The 24048-nt window shown below is 48.1% G+C and overlaps 1 protein-coding gene across 7 annotated transcripts in view; it reads right to left on the bottom strand.

Moving 5' to 3' along the window:
* The window catches only part of GALNT6 (polypeptide N-acetylgalactosaminyltransferase 6), a 31953-nt gene that overhangs the window by 7250 nt on the left and 655 nt on the right, over positions 1–24048 (bottom strand). For 3 of the 7 annotated variants that reach the window (XR_001362668.1, XM_005869238.2, XM_014542126.1), the window contains exons 2-7: positions 17695–17817; positions 13660–14251; positions 11607–11779; positions 4935–5084; positions 3634–3868; positions 171–288 (exon numbers count right to left, since the gene is read on the bottom strand). Coding sequence is in view for 6 of the 7 variants with exons in the window: in XM_005869238.2 (XP_005869300.1) it covers positions 171–288; positions 3634–3868; positions 4935–5084; positions 11607–11779; positions 13660–14150 (1167 nt within the window). In the remaining variant the exon portion in view is untranslated. Of the gene's footprint in view, positions 1–170; positions 289–3633; positions 3869–4934; positions 5085–11606; positions 11780–13659; positions 14252–17694; positions 17818–17930; positions 18053–20224; positions 20398–22665; positions 22716–24048 lie in introns of those variants that run through there. The other 4 variants (XM_014542122.1, XM_014542123.1, XM_014542125.1 and 1 more) reach the window with 4 other exon arrangements.

Below are 24048 nucleotides of genomic sequence, written 5' to 3'. Positions count from 1 at the left end.
CCTATTGTCAGAGGCAGGGAGGGGAGTGGAGGAAAAGCAGAGTCATGTCAGGAAACAGCCACCTTTTAAGTTCAGTTCCAGATGTTATATTTCTGCTGCCTAAGAGACAGGTTCTCAGGCTGTCCCCTGGGATGTTGTGGTTCCCCCCTCGAAGCCCTCTTCACTCTCACCCGGAAGGACATTTCCACGTTCTCCCCTCCCCAGATCTCCATCTGATTATCATAGGTACCGATGTGCTCAAAGTAGGACTTGGAGATGGAGAAGAGGCCACCAGCAAACGTCGGGGATCTGGAGAGACAGAGGGAGAAGCATGTGCATCTTCTGGGGAGGAAGTGGGAGGAGTGGAAAGCTGGGACTCACCGCTAATGCTTCCTACCCTATTCCCACCCCCTTTCCTGGGATAGACAGCCCCTCTTCCACTAAGTAGTTCGTTTAGCAAATGTTTATTGAGCTTTTATTATGTCTCTTTACCTTCTAGGAACTAGGTCAAGGAGAGATGTAATTATCATTACTCTCTTCTAAAAGGCACCCATTCATCTATTCAACCAAAGATGTATTAAACCAGCCACCAGGACCTGTGCTACATGTTAGTTAAGAAAGACAGATCTTATTCACTGAGAGCTCAGTCTAGTAGCAGAGGGTAAAGCTACCATTGTTTGTTTACTTTTTGGCAGCTAAGTTCCTGGAGCATAGTAGATAGTTGGTTATTAGAAGCAATGTGAAATTGTTTTTGGACATAGGATTCAAACCATGAATGAATGAATATTATGAGTTGAACTGACCCCATTGTCTTTCAGAGTCCCTGGACCTTGAGGGACTAGAAAGCCACAGTTTTAGTAGGAGTCCAGCCCTGGTACTTAATACTGCATGAGCAACTAGCTTTGGGAAAATCTGCCAGCTGCTCTGGACAGAGGAAACTCCTGGAAACAGAATAGGAAATGAGATGACATCAAGCTCAACTTACACCGAAAGGAGCATTTGGAGGTTACAAAAAGATTCTGGCTTTCAGACAAAAGCAGGGAGGCACAACCCATATGAAGACAAATTAACAAAAACATCTCATTCCTAGAATATAGATACCGAGTGGCTCAGAAGGGGAACTGGGCTAAGGGTTGAAGGTGGGGGTAGGGGCTAGGGGAGACTAGGGTTGACTCTCAGATACTTAATCAGGAGGTGTTGGTAGCTGTGCCTGGCCAGGCTCTCTTGGACGTGGCTTTGCTGCCCCCTTCTGTTGCTTCTTCATGTAGCCCAGAACCAATCAAGGTGCTTCACACACAGCAGGGGCTCAATCAGTGTTCATTGGACTGATCTGTTAAGGTGACTACACAAGAGCCTGACCTTGGAGTTAACCTTGTGGCTGCTCTTGTTGCCCTGAAGTTGGCTCCTGCAGCTGCTTTCTGGAAGAAATTTTAATTGGGAAACCCTCATGCTCATGCAGGCTTTCTGTCACTGGTTCTGACCCAGGAGTTCTAAGCCAGCCCAAGTAAGGCCCAGAAAGGTTCAGAGAGTCCTGGGATTCCAGATTAGCACTTTAGAACTCCCTCCCTCTCTCCTTCCTTCCTTTGTTGCTTCTTGTATGTGCTCTGACCGGGGAACACACAACCTTGGTGAATCGGGGCAATGCTCTAACCAGCTGAGCTACCTGGCCAGGGCTTAACCTACTTCTTCTTGAGGTTCTTCCTGCCTTGGGCCTGTCCCTTGGCTTTGAAAGGTCTCTGACCCAGAAGCCACTGACAAATGACCTCTGAGGATAAAGCCTACACAGGGAAACTCACTGCAGACCCACAGGCTACAGGCAACAGCCTGTGTTTCCTGGCCTACTTCTTAGGATCCTCTGGGTCCCTTATCTCTCCTCTCAGCCTCCTGTTAGCTTTCAGAGTAAAGGGTACTGCCTGCAGGCCTCCTGGTGGGGTACTATGCATAGTGCTGAGGGCAAGCCATGCATACCACCAGGCAGCAATTTCATTCCTCCAACACTGGAGCTTTATCTTCCAGCTATATGGTCCTTAGACACTGGAGCCAGGGACATCAGTGATGGGTGGTGGCCAGGTGCCCTGTCCCTGACTGTGTCACTGTGTGCCTGGCGCCCAGCTTGGGGGAGGAGGGCTTTGTTGCTGTACACAACAAACAAAAGACATCTATGAAGCAGTCAATAGGGAGTTCTCATTTCTTTTCTCCCTCTTGCCTTTTCTTTTCCCCTCTCTTCTTTCTGTTGCTGCTTCTCCTTCTAATGGAGACAGAGAAGCTGGCTGTTCAGAATCCATGGGATTACTTCCTGTGGCACCCATCTGATCCCTCTCCACTGAGATTCTGGGCAGCATGTGTTAGGACTTGGGCATGTGGAGGGGGAGGAACTCCAACACTCTCTTCCTTTCAAGCCTTCCCTCTTATCTCTGCTTATTGTATCTCCTACCTCTGCTTCCCTCCATCCCAGATATATATTCAGTTGACCTTGGAGTTTCCTGGCCAGTATGGGAAAACAATGGCAGATAATCACAGGATACTCTAAAAGCCACTCCCCAACTCAGTTTGGCTGAAATATCTGTTAAAATAAACTTGTGGTTGCCCTGGTTGGGTGGCTCAGTCAGTTGGAGCATCGTCCCTACTCCAAAAGGTTGCGGGTTCGATTCCCGGTCAGGGCACATACCTAGGTTGTGGGTTTGATCCTTGGTCAGGGCATGCACAGGAGGCAACTAATCGATGTTTCTCTTTCTCTCTCTCCCTGCCTCTCTAAAAGTCAATAAAAATATATCCTTGGGTGAGGGTTAAATAAAATAAGCTTGTGGTCTCTAACAACACCAACAGGCAATTGGAGAGGGAAGGACAGGGTAGAGGTATGAGGGGAAGGTAATGGGTAAACTTTCATGCATCCATCCTATAGCTCAGGGGTTGGCAAACTATGGCCTGGGGACCAAACCTGGCCTGGCTTTATATAAGGCTCTGGGTTTATATAAGGATGGTTTTTACATTTTTAAAGGATTGTTTAAAAAGAAACACAAACAAGGAATATTATGCAACAGACTATATGTAACTGACAAACCTGAAATATTTACTATTTGGCTCTTTACCAAAAAGTTCAGGGCAACTGCAACAAACTGCAAACTGCAGAACACTTGCACTATTCTTTTACTACGTTTCCAGTCTTTTCAAAGAGAATGACCTGGGAGCGCATGCCACCCACTCTTAATACAATGGCTATTCAACAATGGCCACTACCCACTATCTCTCCGCACCTCTGCAAACACCAGTCATGGTCTCCTACAAATAGGGAGGAATAGATGACACAAAGTGTGTAGAGCCCTTAGTCCAGTGCCAGGCACACAGTAAGTGGCAGATAAGAGCAGTCTAGTGCCATGGTTAGGAGCGTAGGCCTGGGTCAGACAGGCCAGGATGGGTATCCCTGTTCCACCTTTTGTTAGCTGTGTAATCTGAGGCCAACTGTTTATCTCTAAGAAACTCAATGTTCTCACTTATTGTACAGCCTAATCATAGGGGATGAGAATTAGGTAAAATAAGTCAGGTGCTTGCTAGAGCACTAATAAATGTTGACCTGAGATGGCCCAGGTCCCTAGGACTGGGTGAGTCTGGGACCATGTAGGCCGGGTTGGGGGCTCACCAGGCTGTGGTCCTTACTTGATTGGGTAAGTCTCGTCCTTGCGCCTCTGCTTTTCATGTGGAGGTACAGTCTCCCAGCCGAAGGTCAGGCTCCAGTCAAAGTTGCCACGGCTATGGACTCTGCCCTTCTGAACGGGCTTGGAGAACTCAAAAGTGTTAAGGTCAATAGTGACGATGTCTGGGCTCACCACCGCCGTCTCATCCTCGGTGATGCGAGCCAGGAGGGGCTCCAGCCAGCCATGGAAGCACTCACCTGCAAGCCCAGACCCGGAGACAACTGTCAGGGTCCTGATCGAAGCTGAGCCCATGCCCCAGGCCAGGGGGAGACCCAGGAGGACAAGAGAATTCTCCATCCACTTCCTAGCTATAGGCTGAGAAACACAGGCAAGCTCGCTCACAGCTGTTCAGAACAGAGAGAGATCTGAGAACCTCCTCCTCTCCCCTCCCCCAACCTAACGATGCAGGCAGCTTTGGAGGGGAGAGTGGAGGTCTCGGGACTAACATGGACTCAACTGATCCCAAAGCACAGGAAAGGCCCTGGATGGGTGTCTTCAGATTCCCAGCCTACCCACTGAATCAGCCCTCCCTCCCCAAGCGTGGATTGCAGAAGCAGGTGTCCCCTCTACTGGGAATATCTGCATCTCAAGCTGCAGCTCCAGTTGTAGAATAACAATCTCTTTCATTTGTCTAGCCCTTTGAGATTTTCAGTGAACTATGTATATTACGTTATTTGGCCCTCTGAGTAATAATTCTGTTGGTGAGTAAGGTTGGTATCCTCTTCCCATCTTACAAATGAGGAACCTGAGGCTTTGCTAGAATGCAAACCCGGTCCTCTGGCTTTCTAGGCTTTCCCCAATATATATCACTGCTTTTAGGAGTTATTTTTCCTGCGAATGGTGGGAGGTGTTTTGGTTTGGGGTGAGAGGGAGGCTTTCCTGGCTCCAGGTGGCCCTACAGGAAAGCTCCACACAGATCAGTCCCCAGTGGTAACAGGAGGCCTCTCTGAGGGGTTGAGTTCAGAACGAGGTACAGATCTGGGGAGAGAGGAATGCCTGGGGCTCCGGAGCATACTCCCAGCAATTGTGGGGTGACCAACTGTTTTAGGGTTGTGTGTGTCTCTTGATAAAACACCCTTGGGATTTGGGTGAGAAAGGACTAGAAGAAGCTGGAGAGAGTCCCAAGCCTCCTTCACTCCTAGAACAGAGCAGGAAGGGGCCTGTTGATGCTGTGGTCACAGCTCCTCATTCTGCCATGGAGGGGTAGGGGATGGGCCAGACTACACCCAGGCCTCCTGGGTGCCAGGCCAGCACTCTACTCACAGTGGGCGTCCAGGAAGGTGAGCACCTCTGCCTGTGCCACGCTGGCTCCCAGCAGTCGGGCAGTGATCAACCCCTTCCGCTTCTCCTGCCGCACCACCCGCACGATCTGCAGCTGCTTCACGTACTGTTCCAGCTGCTCCTTTAAATACTCTGGAAGGGACAGTGTCGTTGAAATCAGCTCACCGCTTTGTTGAAAACCTAATCCCCTGCGGGCACAGCGCTGGCGCTCTTGGGCCTCCAGCAGGCTCGAGTTTTTAAATCCTCCCACACCTACCGCACTAAGCAAGTCCATGGAAGCAGATGGTGGGGAAGGGGGTGGAAGGAGGAAGTCCTGTGTGTGGCCCAGCACCGCCTGCCACCCAAGCCCACCTGGCCAGGACACTGGCTCTGCAGTGTCGGTCCTGTGCCCGTTTACCTAGGCACCTCCTCTGATGTCTGAGACAGGACCTCGGGGTTGTGTTTCTTTGGTCTAAATCAAGTATAAACTTCCGACAAGGGCTTCAGATGCCCCTCTTGGTCTCTGCAGCCTTTCAGCTGCCATCTTTCAGAGCCGTAATTCCATCCTCCTCTCGTTTCTACCCCTAGTGACTGTGACAGTTTTCAGTGTCGGCTTCCCTGTCTTCCAGGCTCCTCAGAATAAGTTTGCCAGGTAGAATATACAGATGTTGATTTCTTACTTGCTGGACCAGCAGCAAGAAGTCTTACTTACTCTAATCTCCTTTATTACCTGCTTTGCATGTGGCATATTTTAGGAAATGAGAAGGTGAAGAGCCTCTTTTTAATTAAATTAAAAACATGCATCAAGTGCCTGCCATTGGTCAGGCACAGTGGTGAGCCCAGCTACATAGGGTGATCAGTAACCTGTCAGAGGAAGTACAGGGTTGAGAGCCTGCAGGGGAAAGGGGAGGGGAGAGGGAGGGCAACCATCCTGAATTTGGGGATGAGGAAAGCTTTTTGAAGGGAGGGGTATCTCTGCTTAGATCTTTCATTTTTTTCTGAGTGGAGGCTTACTTCATAATCCTGTTATTCAGTCTGGAATCCTCAGAGCATTAAAAATAGCTTTACTCTGAAGCAATCCATCTTGAAACATATTCCAAATCTTACTTATGTTTTACTAACTGTGATTTTGGTTTCCCATGCTCTTGTTCTGTTCCTGATTGTGCAATGGAGTTTCAGAAGTGGAAGTGGAGGGGAAGGTGTAAGCGATGATTGTGTCCTTTCTCTTTCAAGCTGTGGGATCAGCCCAGTGCTCAGACCTTGCTCACACAGCGTCCAAATACTTGTACCTACTATGTGCTTTTTAAAAAAAATTGATTTCAGAGAGGAAAGCAAAGATAGAAACATCAATGATGAAAGAGAATCATTGACTGGTGCACACCCCACACTGGGGATTAAGCCTGCAACCCGGGCATGTGCCCTGACCAGGAATCAAACCCTGACCTCCTGGTTCATAGGTTGATGCTCAACCACTGAGTCACGCCAGCCAGGCTGAACTAGGTGCTTTTATGTTGACTTTCTTAATTAATATTCTCTATGAAGATTAAAACACTATGAAATAGGGAGTATCATCCCCAATGTTTATGAGTCAAAATTAGCCTCATTTGGCAGCTCTGGCCCAGCATTCACTTAGTAAACATCTGCTAATTCACTTCCTAGGTGCCTGACACTACCCTGGTCAGGGAGGGGCCTGGTCTGGGTCCTGCCTTCATGGATCTCCCAGACTCATAATCCAACTACAGCCCCAACGGCTGGTTCTAACAGGAAGCAGGGAGGAACCCCAACCAAGAGCCTCGCCTTCTCACAGGAAATTCATGGTGATGGAGATAACTCAGGGACAGAACATCACAGGAAGTGGGTTTTGTGGTAAGAAACTGCAAAGCACTGAGCTGTGAACCTCAGGGGGCCTGAGCTCTACAAGGCCTTTCTCCCATACCTTCCCTCGGGGCTCAGGTGGCTGGACTGGACCTGTGGATTCTGAGCATGAGTGAGACAACCCCTGACAGTCTTTCGGTCACACCCCTGGGCCCACTGGACATGTGCTCCGGAGCATGGAGACACAGACAAGCCTATCCATACTTTCTTATGCCCCCTAGACAATGGCCTCCTAATTTAAGTTGAATACCCCACCACCCCAACCCAGCTTCATGACTCATGACAGAGGCTGTAAGACTCCTGTGACCTCCGGCACACATGCCTTATTCAGTCTCATCAATATGCAGATGGCTCCTAAGTCTTCTTTCCTGGCTTTGCCATCTTCACATGGATGTATAACAGAACCACAAACCAAACACGCCCAGAATGGAACTCCAGATTTCCTCCCAAGCTGCACCCCAGGCTCCCCCTTGTCAGTATACGGTACCTGCATCCCTTCAGCTGCTCTAACCTAGGCGTTGTGCTGGATTCTACCCTTTCCTCATCCTTGACAATGAGTCCATCAGCAAGTACTGCCAGTTCTTTCTCTTGGTCCTCACTGTCACCTCAGGAATAATGTCTTTTTAAAAATATATTTTTAAAATTGATTTCAAAGAGGAAAGGAGAAGGGAGATAGAAACATCAATGATGAGAGATAATCACTGGCTGCCTCTTGCATGTCCCCCACTGGTGATCGAGCCCACAACCCGGGCATGTGCCCTGACTGGGAATTGAACCGTGACCTCTTGATTCATAGGTCGATGCTCAACCACTGAGCCATGCCGGGCAGCAGCAATAATATCTTAACTGGTTTCCTGGCCTCTATTCTTCACAATCTATTCTTGACATAGCAGCCACAGTGGACATCAGTTTTCTTACAAAACTAAATCAGATCATGTCAGTACAGTGGTTTGAAATTGCACTTAAAAACAAAATCCAGTCCTGGCTGGGTGGATCAGTTGCTTGGTGTGTCCTTTGTACACCAAAAGGTTGTGGGGTTGATCCCCAGGGGCATATGTACAGGAGGCAACCAATCGGTGTTTCTCTCTCTCTAAAATAAAGAAAAACATATCCTCAGGTGAGGATTTTAAAAAACAAACAAACAAAAAACAACAAGAAAAAAATCCAAATCCAAACAGTAATGGTGGCTCCTCAAAAAATTAAACATACAATTACCACATGGTCGAGCAATTCCACTTCTGGGTATATACCCAAAAGAAGTGAAAGCAGGGATTCAAACAAATATTTGTACACTGATGTTGATGGCAGCATTATTCACAATAGCCCAAATGTGGAAATAACCCCAATGTCCATGGATAGATGAATGAATGAATAAACAAATCCAGTTTATACAAACAATAAAATACTCAGCTAACCCAAAGTGCTCCCCAAGTGTCTCCTCCCCCGAGTTTCACACAGTGCATTTCCAGACTTCAGGGCTGCCCCTTCTTTCTTTTCCTTCACCTGCTGATCCCTCTACCTTCCCTTCCTACAGCGGCCCTTCCTGGCCAACCCAACCTCCGTGCTCCTCCCCTCTCCATGAGGAACTGACTCACTGAGGGGCTGTTCACTTCCCAACTCTCCACGTCCTGGGTATGTGTCTGATTTCCTCCCATCCATCTAGCAAATTCCCGCAGGAGGGAGGCTTAGGCTCAGTCTTCCCCAGGGGCAGGGCAGGGCTTTGACATGGGAATGACCTGTGTGGGGCACAACAGACTGATGAGCCCGAGGGGCCAGTTTTCATAAGCCTGTAGAGTGTGCCAGACCAGGTGTACGTCTGGCATCTGACCTGGCCACACAAGAATAAAATCTGTGCCCAGGGTTCAGACTCTGAGGTAGGTAAGAAAAAGTTCCCCAGCCTGCCACCGGGCCTCCTTCCCCTGCTCCAGCATCAAACGTCTTGCGTACTTGTGGTCACAGAGCACTGCCAAGAACCAGGATAGGAGGACAGAGAGCATGGACATTGTATTTCAGCAGAGACACAGCTCTTCTCTGTGTGTGTGTAATGAGAGCCAGTTAATCTGATCAAATGGTCAAATGTGTGGAAAATTTTATCCTGCTGTGGACAGCAGAGACTTCTGACCATGGATCCAAGTTTGTCCTCTCCCTCCCACCCCCCTGCCCACTCAGCTGAACATTTCTGAGAGCATCTCAAGAGTCCGAAAGCCCTCACGGTGGGGTTATTTTTCCTAGGGTCCACAAACTCCCTGGAATTACATGCAGAACTGTGGGTGTGTGCACAGTGTTGTAGCAATTCTGCACTATTCTAGAGAGTGGGGTAAAGCTTTTTACAGATTCTCAAAGGAGCCAGGACCCAGAAAGCTAAGAATGACGCGTTTAGGATTTTCAGGCAGATGATTCTCAGATGCTGGCATTGGCCCTAAGAGAGAGTTCAGGAGACAACCAGAGAGAATGCCCCCTAGGGGCAGGCACTTTGGAGGGGCTATAGTGGCCATTGTAAAGTCCACCCTACTAGGCACAGGCTACTGTGCCCTTTAAATGCTGCCTGTGCCAGCCTGGCATTGTCACTTTTCTAGCCTGGTCAGAAGAGTTGCCCAAGTGGGCACTTGTACCTTATGGACTAAAAAGATTCTGGGTGACAAGTACAGTTTAGAACTTCCACCCTCTGTGAGTCAAGGGAAGAAGCATCTGAGGGATGGCTAGCATACGTCTGGGGGAGAAGGGTTACCAGAGAGCCCAGTTTGAGAGGAAGGGCAGCTGGATTGATACACTCGCTCCCCATTCCATACAGCCATTCTATGGCTACTAAGGGGCCAATCCCATCTCTGCCAAACTCTTTGCCCCTCCTTTTCCAGAAGCCTAATCTGATACTTCTTGCCCACCAGACTCTCTCACTGCATCCCTGATACTTGCTTGCCTTTGCTTTTTTAAAAAAATATTTTTTATTGATTTCAGAGAGGAAAGGAAAGGGAAAGAGAGATAGAAACATCAGTGATGAGAGAGAATCACTGATTGGCTGCCTCCTGCACACCCCTTACTGGTGATCAAGCCTGCCACTCAGGCATGAGCCCTTGACTGGAATTGAACCTGGGACCCTTCAGTCCACAGGCTGATGCTCTATCCACTGAGCCAAACAGGCTAGGGCTGCCTTTGCTTTGTAAGTGCTGCTAGGTGTCTGTCCTCCAAAGAAATGGACTTACCAGTACTCACTTCAGCTTCTCCTCCCACTGCCTTCCCCCGCCTTATTCCACGTTTTAGCATCACCTCTAATCTAGAAGGCAGGCGGGAGGCTGGAGTGGTCAGGAGGAGCCACAGCTCTACCGAGTGGCCCCAGGATACTCTGGGAAGTGTGGTGTCCGTTTCTGCACTCGATATAGGAGCATGGGCACAGGAGGCCAACCTGAGAGCCTTAGACACCATGTGCCACCCAGGAGGAGGGCTCAGCTCCTGGAGACGCCCAGCCTAATGATGTATCCGTTCCTCAGCCCCTTTCCAAGGTCTGGCCCTATCATCAGCTCTCAGGTGGTTGTAAGAATTTCCTCTCCTGGCTTGGGGTCCTCTGCCTCTCTTGCTGACAATTACCCTCCCCCAAACTGCCATCCTTCTGAGACAAGGTCACTGTCCACCTTAAACACCTTCAATGACTCCTAATTATTTTTCTAAATACTTTCATCTTGGCACAAATTTCAATTCAACATCGTTTTAGTGTCATTTCCTAAAACAAACCCAAGTTTCAGCCACATCAAATCTCTCAATGTTTCACAAATACACCTATGCCTCTAGGACTATGTGTATGCCATTTTCTCTTCTGGGAATGCCTTTCAATGCCTCTTCTTTCCCTAGACACTCATGCTTTAAGGCTCCAATCTGGCCTCCACTGTGGACGGCCCCAGCCATGCCACGCAGAAATAACATCTCCTGACTACATACTCCCAGAGTGCATTGTTCCCACACAAAGACTAAACTGAAATCAATGGAGCACCTTACTCCATCTAACTACTCTGTCATATGAATTATCTCATTTAGCACCGATCTCTGATCCCTCGTTCACCCTGTGAGGGAGCCAAGTGTCTTCATTTTTAGCAGAGGCAACTGAGGTTCAGAGAGGTTAAATATCTTGCCCAAGGTCACAGTTAGGAAGAGGCACAATTGGGATTTGAATTCCTGGATGTTGGCCTCTAAGGTCCACATCCTTTCACTTCTATTAAGGGTGTGTTACAGGCCACACTGCCGTGGTTGGTGGTGTAAGGGGCCATCAGACCCATGAGGTTTGTTAGCTTTCTCAGGGCAAGATCCATCTCATTTGCTATTTGTCACGGTATCCCCTTTGCCTAGTTCAGTGTCAGACACAGAATACTCTGCAGATGTGTGTGGAGTTACTTTAAAAGGTGTGGGTGGAAGTTTGGTGAGCAACGTCACTTGCCTATTACCAACTACAGCAGAGGGCTTTTGAGGTGGAATCTTTGAGGTAGAGGGAAGGCCCATCCCCACCCTCTGCCCTGCCCGCGCCCAGCATTTCTGACTTGGGTTGGACTTGGCAGCTCTAAGGGAGTCTGAAAAGCAAAAACTTCTAAGCTTTTGGAGCTCTTTGGGTGAAGCGGGAATGAAGTCCAGGCTCGAGGAATGTGGTCTCCCTGCCTGCTGTCCCCTACCTCCTGTTCCTCACGTGCCTTCTCCCTGCTCTTGGCCCTTAGGATGAGCTGTGAAGCCGGGCAGCCGGCAGTGAGGGTGCCTGCTCCTTTGAGAGAACCTGCCCTCCTCCTCAGGATACCCGCTCCTCAGGGCCACCTCTGGCCTCACCCTCAGTGCTGGCATCATCCACCAGTATGATCTCCTTCAGCAGGATGGCAGGGCTGGTGTGCAGGACACTGTACACTGTTCGCAACAGCGTGGACCAGGCCTCGTTGTGAAACACAATGATGACGCTGGTAGTGGGCAGTGGCGGGCAGCGCCGAAACTTCTGGTCGACACATCTGGAAGGATGAAAGTGGACATATAGCTCTCCAGGTCCCTCAGAGATCCGGGGGTGAGGAGGGCTCTGTGCACAGATTACCATAACCACCCACTGCTCTCTGGAACCACCAGCCTGCATTCTCTGTTACAGCTGGGAATAGCTGCTCCCCGTTCCCAGCTTAGGCTGTATTTGCCTCCTACTCTGAGCCTCTGCACAGGTCCTAGCCAACTTACTCCAAAACCCCTTTTCCCCGGAGCTGGCTCAGTGCCACAGCTGTGGTGCCGAGGGCTCTTCCCTGCTCCCCTTCTCACTTCTCTCATCTGCTCTCGGAGTTCCCAGGGCTGACTCTCTTCCGCAGTCACATGTGTGCTGCATAAAGTGTAATCCAATCCAGAGGCCCCAAAGGGGAAGTAGTAAAGGGCAAATGTGACATCTGAGAAAAGCAACTACAATTTTCATACTCTTCTTGTTACACTTCACAGTTCTTCACTAATCCATTTCCTCATTAATTCCCTGTCATCTGACACTACTATCACAGTCAATTTCCTGTGACCTTTTCTCTATCCTCATCCACTCCAACCACTCTGCGGCACTTGGTCATGCTGCTACCCTCTTGACATTCCATCTCAGGTGGGAGTGGGAATGTGTGAACCCTGCATCTCAAGGAATCATGTGGCTCAACATCCTTTTGTTTTCCTTTTTTTTTTTTTTTATTGTTAATCCTCATCCGAGGATATTTTTCCATTGATTTTTTAGAGAGTATGGAGAGGGGGCAGGGGCAGGGGGAGACATCCATGTGAGAGAGACAATCAATTGGCTGCCTCCCGCTCCTGCCCCACCCAGGGCTGGGGATAGAACCCGCAACCTAGGTACATGCCCTTGACCAGGAATTGAACACTCAACCCTTCAGTCCATGGGCCAACAATCTAACCACTGAGAGACACCTGCCGGGGCTAACACCCTTTCTTATCCCCTCTGCTGGTCAGAAAGATTTCAAACTTCCTCTCTGGCTTCCCTTACGGCCCAATACCTTTCCCTGCTGAGAAGCTCATGACAATTCCAAGTGGCTCCAACTTCTAGGACTATAGTACTTGGTCAATTCTGAGGAACCCCAGGTTCACAGCCCTAGAGAATCATGAATGTGGGGATGGGGGCTGCCACGTGACAAAAGGCCAAAAAACGGTATAACTCTTGAGTCGGGAAAGACAAGTCTAAATGAGAAAGACACAAAATCTTTGACTTGAGGACAGTGTAAATTACAGCCACGATCACATAAGAGTGAGGTGGCTTAAGGCTCAAAGATCTAAGTGCCGGTTCATTGCCCAGGATTAAAATTATAAACGGCTTCAAATAAAGGTTGGAATGGATTCATGGTCCCGTGTGCCTTCACTGGAAGAAGGAAGTCAGCAGGTTGGGATAGTCCTGACACTAGGGCCGCTGCCGGGAAACGTCCCTCTCCTGCAGCTCAGCAGCAGTGTCCCATCGTTTCTGGGGCAGGCTGTTCCCAGGAGGGCTTTAGCTCAGCTCGGGTATAGAACCCAGGGTGGCAGAGGGCAAGGCCACCAAATCAGTGGCCTGGAATCAGTCCCTCTCAGTCACCCCTAGGCCAGGTCCTGGTCCCAGACCTTGAGTTCTTTTTTCTGTACACTGTCACCTTCATAATTGTGTTTTACTCTCATAGGACTCCCTAGGCCTCTGGCCTGACCAGAATACTCTTGAACCCCAACCCCTGGGATAAGGGCAACTGGTCAGGAAAGGGGTGAGGGTGTAGAGGAAATCCCTGTTCATATTCTAAAATCCCCATCAGCTCTTTACCGGGCACTTGGCCCAAGGCCCCGGCCATACCAGCCACACCTTTGGCAGAGCCCTGGCCTCACCCAATGACTCTGGGCTACTTACTCAGGGGGTCGAGTGTCTGGCCCCAGGGCCCTCTGCAGGGAGATCCGGTCACTGGCAAAGGCATTGAAGCAGTGCTTCTTATAGCCCTCTTCCTTTTCCTGGGTCTCCAGGGGAGTCCAATTGTCCTTCTGAAAAGCTTTCCCATCTGCCCCAGGGCCGTTGGGGTCCTGTGGTGGCCGTTCCCAGAAGGGCTTCAGCTCAGCTGGGGTATAGAACCCAGGGAGGCAGAACTTGTTCGTGGAGACCAGTGTCTCCTGGGGCTCTGGAGCCCTGATCTGGAGCTTGGGCATCGAGTCCTTCAGGTTGTTCATGGCCCCCACCATGAGGTCCAGGACATGATCCTTCTGGCTGACCAGGGACTTCAGCCATGGCTTCTCTGTGGCCTGTTCCCTGCTGCTGACATCCCTCTGCAGGATGAAGAGGAAGAGCACAAAGGCGCTGCCCACGATGGCCAGGCGCAAGGGCATGTGACGTCTGCGGAGGAGCCTCATCCTCTGGAACCAAAGGGGACCCCGGCTGAGTCAGCTCCAGTGCTGGGCCGATCCTGGAAATAGCTTGATATGTCCGGGTGGCCACACCTTGGGGCCTCAGCCTGGGAAGGGAAAGAAATAAGACAAGGCAGGGGTAGAGAGGGAGTCAGGGGGTTGGGGCTCCAAACCAAGCTCTGTTGCTGAATAGTGACATCACCTTATCCAATCACTTAACTTGCTTCTAAATTTCCTCCACCCATAAAATGAGGAGAACCAGAATCAGCATTTTTTTTTCCTGCCCTAAGAATCTGACATTAGTGGATCTAGAATAATCAGAACACTAAAACTCTAAATGCAGAGATTTAACAGAAATAACCACTTTGGGAGACAATCTGGCATTATAAAGTAAAATTTAAAACGTACACACCCTATGATGCTGCAGTTCCACTCCTAGTTTTATATTCCATTCAAACTCCAGTGCACATGAGCCAGGAGGCATGTACCAGAATGTTTCTAGTAGCACTAAATAAAATGGCAAAAATAGCAACCACCCAATTGTCCATCAGCAGTAGAATGTGAATAGAGTATGAAATATATCCATATTACGGAGTACTCTACAGCAGTGACAAAGAATGAACTATTTCTACATGCAACATCACAGATATAATATTGATTGAAAACAAGTTTCAGAAGAATAAGTATAATATGATTCCATTTATAGAAAATTGTAAAGCATGTAAAACTAAACAATGTATTGTTTATGAAAACAAAAATGAGTACATAATATTGTTCATGAATACAAAATGAATATGTGGTAAAGCTATAAAGAAAACTAAAGGAACGATGAAACAAGTTTCTGAAGAAGGAGGAAAGATATGAGAAGAGAGGCACATGGGGACTTCAAAGTAAAGTGTTTTTTCTTAAAGTGGATGGTGGGCATTACTGGTACTGTTATTCCTTATACCAGTGATGGCGAACCTGACACGCGTGTCAGAGGTGACACGCGAACTCATTTTTTTGGTTGATTTTTCTTTGTTAAATGGCATTTAAATATATAAAATAAATATCAAAAATATAAGTCTTTGTTTTACTATGGTTGCAAACATCAAAAAATTTCTATATGTGACACGGCACCAGAGTTAAGTTAGGGTTTTTCAAAATGTTGACACGCCGAGCTCAAAAGGTTCGCCATCACTGCCTAAACATATTTTATAAATATTCCTCTGTATCCACTCATGTTTAATAAAAAATATCTAAGATTCCAGGCAGGACTGAACTTCAGTGTTCATCAGCTTACACCCCGGGGCACAGACATGATCCCACGGCTCAGAGGATGAATGTTTGCAACACCTTCTGTGGAAAGCTCTGAAAACACCAGGGTCCCTTGTAAAGCACCAGATGTCCATGGCACAGACCTGTGCGCAAAGCCCAGTTCTGCCCCTTCTAGTAATAATAGCACCTACCTCCTAGGGTTGTTAGAAGGATTAATAAGTTCAATAAATAATCATGGAAAATGCTTAGTAGTCGCTGCACACAGTAAATTCTGAAAAAGTATTAGTTTTTGTCATTAGTGGCTGTGTGACCCTTGGGCAAATTACTTAATCTCTCTAAGCCTCAATCTCCTCATCTATAAAGTGAGGGGTAACTAATACCCAACTCACAGGGATGTGAGGATTAAATCAGAGATAATGTATGTAAAATCCTCGGCAGAGTACCTGGCAAATAATCAGCCCTCAATAAATGGTTATCAATTATTTCCACTATTATAATTAATAAATCCTTGCTCAGCTTTCCAGCAATTTTCCTCAAGCACCTGGTCCTCGGCCAACGCCACACTCATTACCCTATGGCATGCCATGCTACTTAATGCTGTTACTTAAACACTCAAGTTCCTGTCTGTGGAGAAGCCTGGCATCTGGAGTCACTTGGATCCGGGGAATATGATCTCAGGGGGAGCATGGGTCACTCTGGGCTGGGGGAGACAGGTGGTTTTCTTTTATAACATCAGACTCAGCAGCAGCATCAAAAATCAAGTAAAATGAAGTCTCTTTGTCTATTTTGTGTTAGATGTCTACGAAATGGGAGAGGAGATTGGTTCATTCTGCCAGTATTGATGGAGTATCTGCTATATGCCAGATGTGGGAGATACAGAGATGAGCAAGCCCAACCTTCAAGGAACGTACAGTTAACTGGGGGAGTCAGATTTTAAACAGAGATCATCCAGTGAGAAGATGGCATAAGAGAGGACCCTTGGGCCCTAGCCGGTTTGGCTCACTGGATAGAGCGTAGGCCTGGGGTCCCAGGTTCGATTCCGGTCAAGGGCATGTACCTTGGTTGCGGGCACATCCCCAGTAGGGGGTGTGCAGGAGGCAGCTGGTCGATGCTTCTCTCTCATCGATGTTTCTAACTCTCTATCCCTCTCCCTTCCTCTCTGTAAAAAATCAATAAAATATATTTTTTTAAAAAAAGAGAGGACCCTTGGGTCCTGAGGAAGAGAGGATACAGGAAACTCAGCAAGTGGGAGAAGGTGACATTTGTGAAGCGGTTCCGAGGGGGAGGAGCTTGGGCTGAGCACTAACCCACCCGTAGGAGTTGGCCAGATAAGGTGAGCACACAGAGGCCTAGAGGCAGGAGACAGCATAGCCAATCAGAGAACAGCAATTAAATTGGGATAGTGGGAGTATGAAATCTGATCCAAGTAGTAGAGGATGGGCCTGGAGAGGCAGGGGCCACCAAGTCATCATGCCAAGGAGTTTGCTGTTGACCTGAGACATGAGGAGCAATACAGGATTGGTGGGGAGCCCAGTACTATAGGAAGAACAATATGATAGCTGGTGGAGGGTGTCTAGGAGACGGACCTGATTGGCAGCTGGATGGCCAATTAAAAGGGGTTGGGGATCTGATCCAAGATAGTATCGGCGCTGATGGAGGAGGGAGAATGTGGTGCTAGAAAATCCCTGAGTGACCAATGGGCCAGTTCACTCCAGCTGGGGCACAGAGGTATGAGACAACTGCTTTCCCCATGAGATTTTGGAATCTAATTGGAGAATAAGAACTGGTACCGTTGGGTGCAGTTAACACCTGTCTAGGGAGGGGACAGGAGCAGAGAAAAGATCTTTCACTGAATACCTGTTTGTACTTTGAACCTGACTATATTACCTATTCAAAAATTAATAAAATGAAAACAATAGTCCAGGCAGTAAGTGCCAAGTTGAAAAGGTAGAGTTGTCTGTGGGCTTGAAGAAGGCGTCAAGGAGGCAATGGGGATTCGGTGTAGAGGCAGCTTCCTGCACTCAGCTGGGGTTGAGCTATGACTGCTGGGCCAGCATAAGGAGTTCTGCTTGAGCTAGACACCTCATAAATCCTGGAACTGCCCCTGCTAAGCACAGAGTCCCACAGAATGCAGAAGTGTTTGCCATGACAGTGTTAAACTATGCTACAGGTCGAACTTCCCTGATATTTTCTGTCTACCTACCCACAACAGCAAGAAAAGAGGGGGCACAATTAGAAACAAAGGTGTGGTAATAGATTAGTTACCAGCTGCTGCCAAGTGCTCAAGACTCACCTCCTCCAGGAAGACCTCCCTGACCGACTCCCTCAGAATCAGGCAGGTCACTTCAGCTCCCTCTTCCTGGCATTGCGTTGTGGTCCCTTGAAGTGGGGTTGGCCTTTATTACTTTTATTTCCCCTGAAGAAAGAGACCTAGGGTTAAATTGAGCCCTTCCCAGGCATCTCTTCTCTCAATCCAACCCGGCAGTTTACGCCTTTCTCTCTGGAACCTGCAATTCCTCCAGGTACTACCCACATCCTGAAGTGAAAGAAGACACCTGTGATTAACCCTGGCAGTAAGGGACTCAACCTCTAGTTTGTTTGCTCAGCATGCAGGCAACAGGAAAGAATCACTTGGAAGAGACACACACTAGTCATCTGATGGAAGGCAGAAGACTGGGATTAAGGATTCCTGCTCACTGCGTAGATGACTCCCGAAGTGCGGTTAGCAAGGTCAGGTCACCATTTTACCAGCTTTGGAAAAGAATAGCTCCCTCCTGCATGCAGTACTGTACTTTGTCAAGTGCAGAGCCTCACAGGATCCTCCCCCAGTGTCTTGTGTAGCTCCCTCACCTTTGGGTTCCCACAGTATGGCCACCAAACCAGGTGCATTGTCAAGTGTGCCTACAGCCCTCATCCATTCATTCCCCTTCTGCTGCTGCTGAGCGTTCATTCCCAATCCTTTTTCCTCCAGCCACTCTTGGGATCTCAACACGTGGGACCATCTTGGTTTCAGTACTGAGATGATGCCAGAACACAAATTCGCCTTCTCTCACTGGTCTAAGGGAACTGAGCCTTCACCCAGCTCAGTGTCTATCACACTGCTGACTACAACCCACTATAGGATTGTGAAATAAAACTGTTGCAAATCAGCATAAAAAAAATTCTTTAAAAAAGATTAGAATGGAATAGAACAAAAAAGTACCAAAGTATGTCACATGTAATATAGGCATTGCTTTATTAAAATTTCATTGCAGTTATTATACACTAGAGGCCCGGTGCATGGATTTGTGCACCAGTGGGGTCCCTCGGCCTGGCCTGCGCCCTCTCGCAATCCGGGACCCCTCGGGGGATGTTGGACTGCCAGTTTTGGCCCAATCCCGCAGGCCAGGCTGAGGGCCTTTAGTATGCATATAAGATCTTTGGTTAATCTCTTCCTGCTCTCCCCCTTCCCCCCTTCCCTCTGAGATTCATCAGTCTGTTCCACGTTTCCATGCCTGTGCATTGAGCGTCTGCCACCTGGTGGTCATTGTTCGTCATAGCTACCAGTCGAAAGGTCGAATGGTTGCTTAGGCTTTTATATACTAGCATATAGATATGTATAGAGTGTTTCAAAAGTCTTAGTGCAGTTTTAAGCTTTAATAACTTCAGAAACAGAAATGCTACAGACTTCCAAAGAACATCATTTGAAAGTTTTTATTTAAATTTATTTTATCTTTTTGAGTTTTATGAATTTTGAATAAGTTTTTATTTTGATGTTTGTCTCAATCCATTGATGATAGACACTTCCCAATACAAACTTAAATTGAAAATTTAGTATTAAAAATTCATAAAGGTAAATAAATGGAAACTATTACATTTTCAAGTTGTGGTTTTTTGGTTAGTTTGTAGAGTTCATACCTCTGATGTGATTTAAGTGTAAAATTGCCCCTAAGACTTTTGAGATACCCTATCACATGTTAAGTGGGTATGAAGTTTTGTTGTAAAATGTTTTTCTTATGTTGGTCCAGTCATAAAAATCTGAAAGCCACTGACACCATCCAATTACACCCTAGGCTCCCCCAGGAGGCCTTTTTAGATCTCTCCCATCTTGCCCCTCAGCAGACTTTATACGTCTACCCTGGCCCCATCACAGCCTTCCCTGTGTGGGAGGAGCCTGTTCTCTCTCACACCTCTGTGAACTCCTGGATGAGATGCCAGGTTGTTTTCACCTCTTTATCACTTGCAAAATCCCACACAAGTTTAGTATGTAGGAAACAGTCCATAAACTCTTGTTAAATGAGATGAGGACAGACAGGTTAAAGCTACACGGGTAAGCACTGTCTTCACCAAGTGATGTTTTGAATGCACTTATTCTAACAAGCATGGAGTTACATGATATTCTGTTGTTAAGCCTTAGTGTGCCACATTGACTAGGTCTGTCTGTGAGTCTAGCACCCTCATTTCACAGGTGAGGATTCTCTACTGTCACACGGCTTGTGGCTCCCAGAAGCACATGGCAATCTCCTAACTCCCAGGCCACGGCTCTGTTCCCACATCTTACCCCTTGGAGGTCCCCTGGCAAGTTTGGGGGCTGGGTTTGGCTCTCCTGAGCCTGGGGCAGGGCTGTTGTCATGAGCATCCCAACTTCACTCTCTTAGAACCACCACCTCCCCCACCCCGACCCCCACCTCCCACTCCAGGCTACAAAGATGCCAAAACTGGAAGTCCCAAGCAAACTTTCAGCTTTTATGAAAGCCAGGGTAAACAAGGCGGAACACACCCTTGCTGGCCAGGTGGCCTCTTTGTAACAAAGTTTCTTTCTGTTTATCAGCTGAGCTGCTCACCTCCGGGAGACGTGGCAGCCAGGAAGTAAGACACCACCACAGGGATGTTTGTTCAAGTTAGTCAGACTAAGGCCCGATTACAGGGTTTCTTCGAAAAGAGATGACTGCCGCCACTCTCACCCAGGGCACAGGTGTGTGGAGCTGGACATCATGTTGGGAGAGGGGACAGGTCAATTTCAAGCTACTGGTGGGGGGCGGGGGAGGGGGCCCAGAGGCTGCTTTGGTTACATGATCATCCCTTTCTTCCTTGCCATCAAACACAGCACTCATTTCACTTCCTCTGTTCTCAGGCTGTGCACAAAGTAGCAAATGATCCCCTTCAAGCCCCTCCTCCCAGCGCTGACCCTTCTGATTACAGAATGCGGGGAGGTTTTCACTTTTCTCCATAATTACACCTTTAAGACACTTCAGCTGCTGTGGCTTATTTTCCCAGAGAGACACACTGGAAGTTATTTCTGTAGCTCGTCTATCAAGTTCTTCCCCCACCATATCTAGGTTCATTTTATGTTTGCATAACATTTTAAGCTTATAATCCAAACACAGATTTTTCAATTGAAATAACCTACCCAACTTTGCTCACACTATATACCTAGAACAGTGCTTGACACTCAGCAAATATTTGTTGATTTTTATTACAAATTTGTAAAAGCCCTTGAAAATCAAACGAATATGTAATCCAAGAGGAAGTTCAAGAGCTAGCTCACAACACCTCACTGGAGTTGCTTCCAGGCCCTGACAGGTGGGGCAGGGATGTGCAACTGTACTCAAACTGAGCGCTGAGACTGTTGGCTCCTAGGAATCCAGGGATGAAAAGAGGAACCTTCAGGTGGGTGTGAGGGGGGATTTTCTAAACTCTGGTAACAGGCTGGGTTTGAGAGAAGGCAAAAAAATAAAAAGGAACTTGAATTGAATTTTAACATCTGTCAGCTGGGGCAGTGGAGAGAGGGAGTGTTAAGAGAGGTATTTCTGAAAGCTTAGACTGGCCTCCAGATTGGGGTGGGGGTGATAGGATAGGACAGAACTGAAGTTTTTCCTCCTCTCCTCACCCCACAGTCTGCTCCTGGCTGTAGGCCTTTTCCTCAGGTCCACCAGATACTCAACACGCCACACGCTGAACTCGGGGTCTGTGCCCTACCCCCTAACCTAGCCAGCGTTCCCAGTTTCCCCACTGCCGCCAGTAGCATCGAAATCCTACGAACAGCCTCTGCTCCTGCCCCACTCCCAGGTGTGTAGTTTGAATCCCTTCCCAATTTCAGGTTTACCCCGCGCCCACTGCCGAATTCTGCTGATTCATTCCCTGCCTCCTGGATTCTCCTCTTCCTCTCTACTCAAAACTCATCTGAGAATGGCCCTTATCACCCAGCATCTGTAGGATAAGCAGAAGCTGCCTGCCCTCCGCCTTCGCCTCAGGCCTCCCTCCCTTTCACAATCGGAACAGCCATACGTATATTTCTTTGGCCCCATCTGATTGCATGTTTCTACATGGCCTGGGCAACTTGCTTCCTGTTTGCTACTCACCCTCACTGGTTATCTTTTCCTCCTCAGAGACTCCCCCTTATGTTTTTGCTAAGGAAGCCGCTTTTCTTTTTCAAATTCCTACTTGAAACTGCCCTCCTCCAAGAGGCTTCTTAGGCTAAGGTGCATCTCACTGCCCCCCGTATCAAGGTGTATTTGTTTCCAAGTTTCACTACCCACGTTTCTCCATGTGGGACTTCCCCACAAGATTTATGGGGACAACCAACAGGCCTAGACACTAGGCCACTTAGATCCTATTTTCTTTCTCCTTCCCAGTCCTTAAATCCTGATCCCAATCTTCTGCCTTTGGCATGCAATCCACCTAGCCTTCCAGCCCCTGTGGTAGCCCTCTGCCCCGAGGTTTTTGGTTATGCTCTTCCACTGCTCTCATCTGCCCGCCTTTTGTTCTCTGTTATAGTCAGATGTAGAGCTGAGAGTGAGGCTTGGGTTTCTTCCTTCTTCCAATCTCTATGTAGGGCTCAGGACCAGACTGCACAGAGTACAGGAGAATAATCTGACCCCACAGGGCCTGTAGGTGCCACAAAGGAGTCTTCTAACAGTCCTTTTCCTCCCCAGACTGAACCCATCCTTGTTCACTGTGCAAGCCGTTTACATGGCACAATTACAGCATTGAGCTCCACACAGAGACAGTCACTGCCCTGTACTTGACCTCTCCTTTATTCAAACCCTCACTCTCATTCCCATCAAATGAGAACGGACATTCTGGGCTTTCCCAGAGAGGAGCAGAGGGCCGTATGAAGAGCTAAGTTCACCCACGTCTTCGGCACAGCCATTCACTGGGCCCTCCGGTGTGCAGACACCTACTCTGGTCCCCAGCTTCACTTCTAGGGCTGGAGATGTCGGAATATGTCTGACAACCAGAGTTAGTTTAGGACAATACCACCCCTTTTTAAGTTACTACTTACCACGTCAAGTCAGGTAACAGTTATCTTCTCCGTTTTTACACAGAAGGAAACTGAAGCGCAGGGAGATAAAGTAACTTGATCAAAGTCACACAACAAGGAAGTAGCAGAGGCAGGATTTGCACTCAGACCCACGTCTCTCCAAAGCCCACTCACTGCCTTAACCATGACACCACACCGCCTTGCATTTGGCTGGTGTTTGGAGCTTTGCCAAAGCACTTTCCCTCCACCTTCTCATTTGCTCTCCACCCAGGGAGTGTTTATGTGCTTTGGCCAAGATTAGACAGCGAAATTAGCGACAGGGCTGAAACAGCTGCCTGCCTCCTTATGCCACTGCCTTCTCAAACTGAGAGGCCTTGGGAGTCAGGGTTAACAGCTCCTCTTGACTTCTGTGCTAGGCGATGGCTACCTGGACTAAGCCCAAGGTCCTATTTCCTGTCCAGGTTTCTCCCTCCTGAACGTGGGCTGAGATGTTTCTGATCTCACAGGGCATCTGACAGGTATCAGGACCTCCCTTCGCATGCCTGAGCTCTTCTATGCTGCTACCGGTGGGAGTCAGCTGTCCCGCCAACTGTGGGCAATGATTACCCAGGATGAGGCCATCTTGGGCAGTCCCATATCCTTCATGGTTCCTTCCTACCAGCTCCAGACCACCTCTTCCATTTGACAGTCCTGCCCTGTGCCCCTTAAAGTGTTACCTCTGGGTACCTAAAGTGAATGGCATTCCTGAGGAACAGGAGCTAGGGTAGTACTTGCAATGATACTGACTTCTGCTGGATAATGTGAAGCAAAGTACATTTTAAACCCCTCCCCTTAGAGCAACGGTTCTCAACCTGGGGGTCGAACGACCCTTTCATAGGGGTCGCCTAAGACCATCGGAAAACACATATATAATTACATATTGTTTTTGTGATTAATCACTATGCTTTAATTATGTTCAATTTGTAACAATGAAAATACATCCTGCATATCAGATATTTACATGACGAGTCATAACAGTAGCAAAATTACAGTTATGAAGTAGCAACGAAAATAATTTTATGGTTGGGGGTCACCACAACATGAGGAACTGTATTAAAGGGTCGCGGCATTAGGAAGGTTGAGAACCACTGCCTTAAGAATGTATTATTCATCACATGAATTTGCCCGTCTCATCCTTTTTACCCTTCCTGTGATGGGCAGGGACACCGCTGATCTCTCTGAGAGAATAGGGCCTGGGTAGTATACACACATCACTGGTTAAATGAACACAGCCCCAGGGTCTTTGGTGTGTCGAGTTGTTAGCCAACCTCTGTGGGTCTGGGGTGTGCTGAGAGTATAGCATCAAAACCCTCCCTGGGACTGTTACAAAGAGTTGTTGGCCAATAGAGAGGGTCTGTTCTAAGC

Source organism: Myotis brandtii, unplaced genomic scaffold (assembly GCF_000412655.1).
Source record: "Myotis brandtii unplaced genomic scaffold, ASM41265v1 scaffold29, whole genome shotgun sequence".
Classification (NCBI taxonomy): domain Eukaryota; kingdom Metazoa; phylum Chordata; class Mammalia; order Chiroptera; family Vespertilionidae; genus Myotis; species Myotis brandtii.
This window is presented reverse-complemented; position numbering and strand designations above follow the sequence as displayed.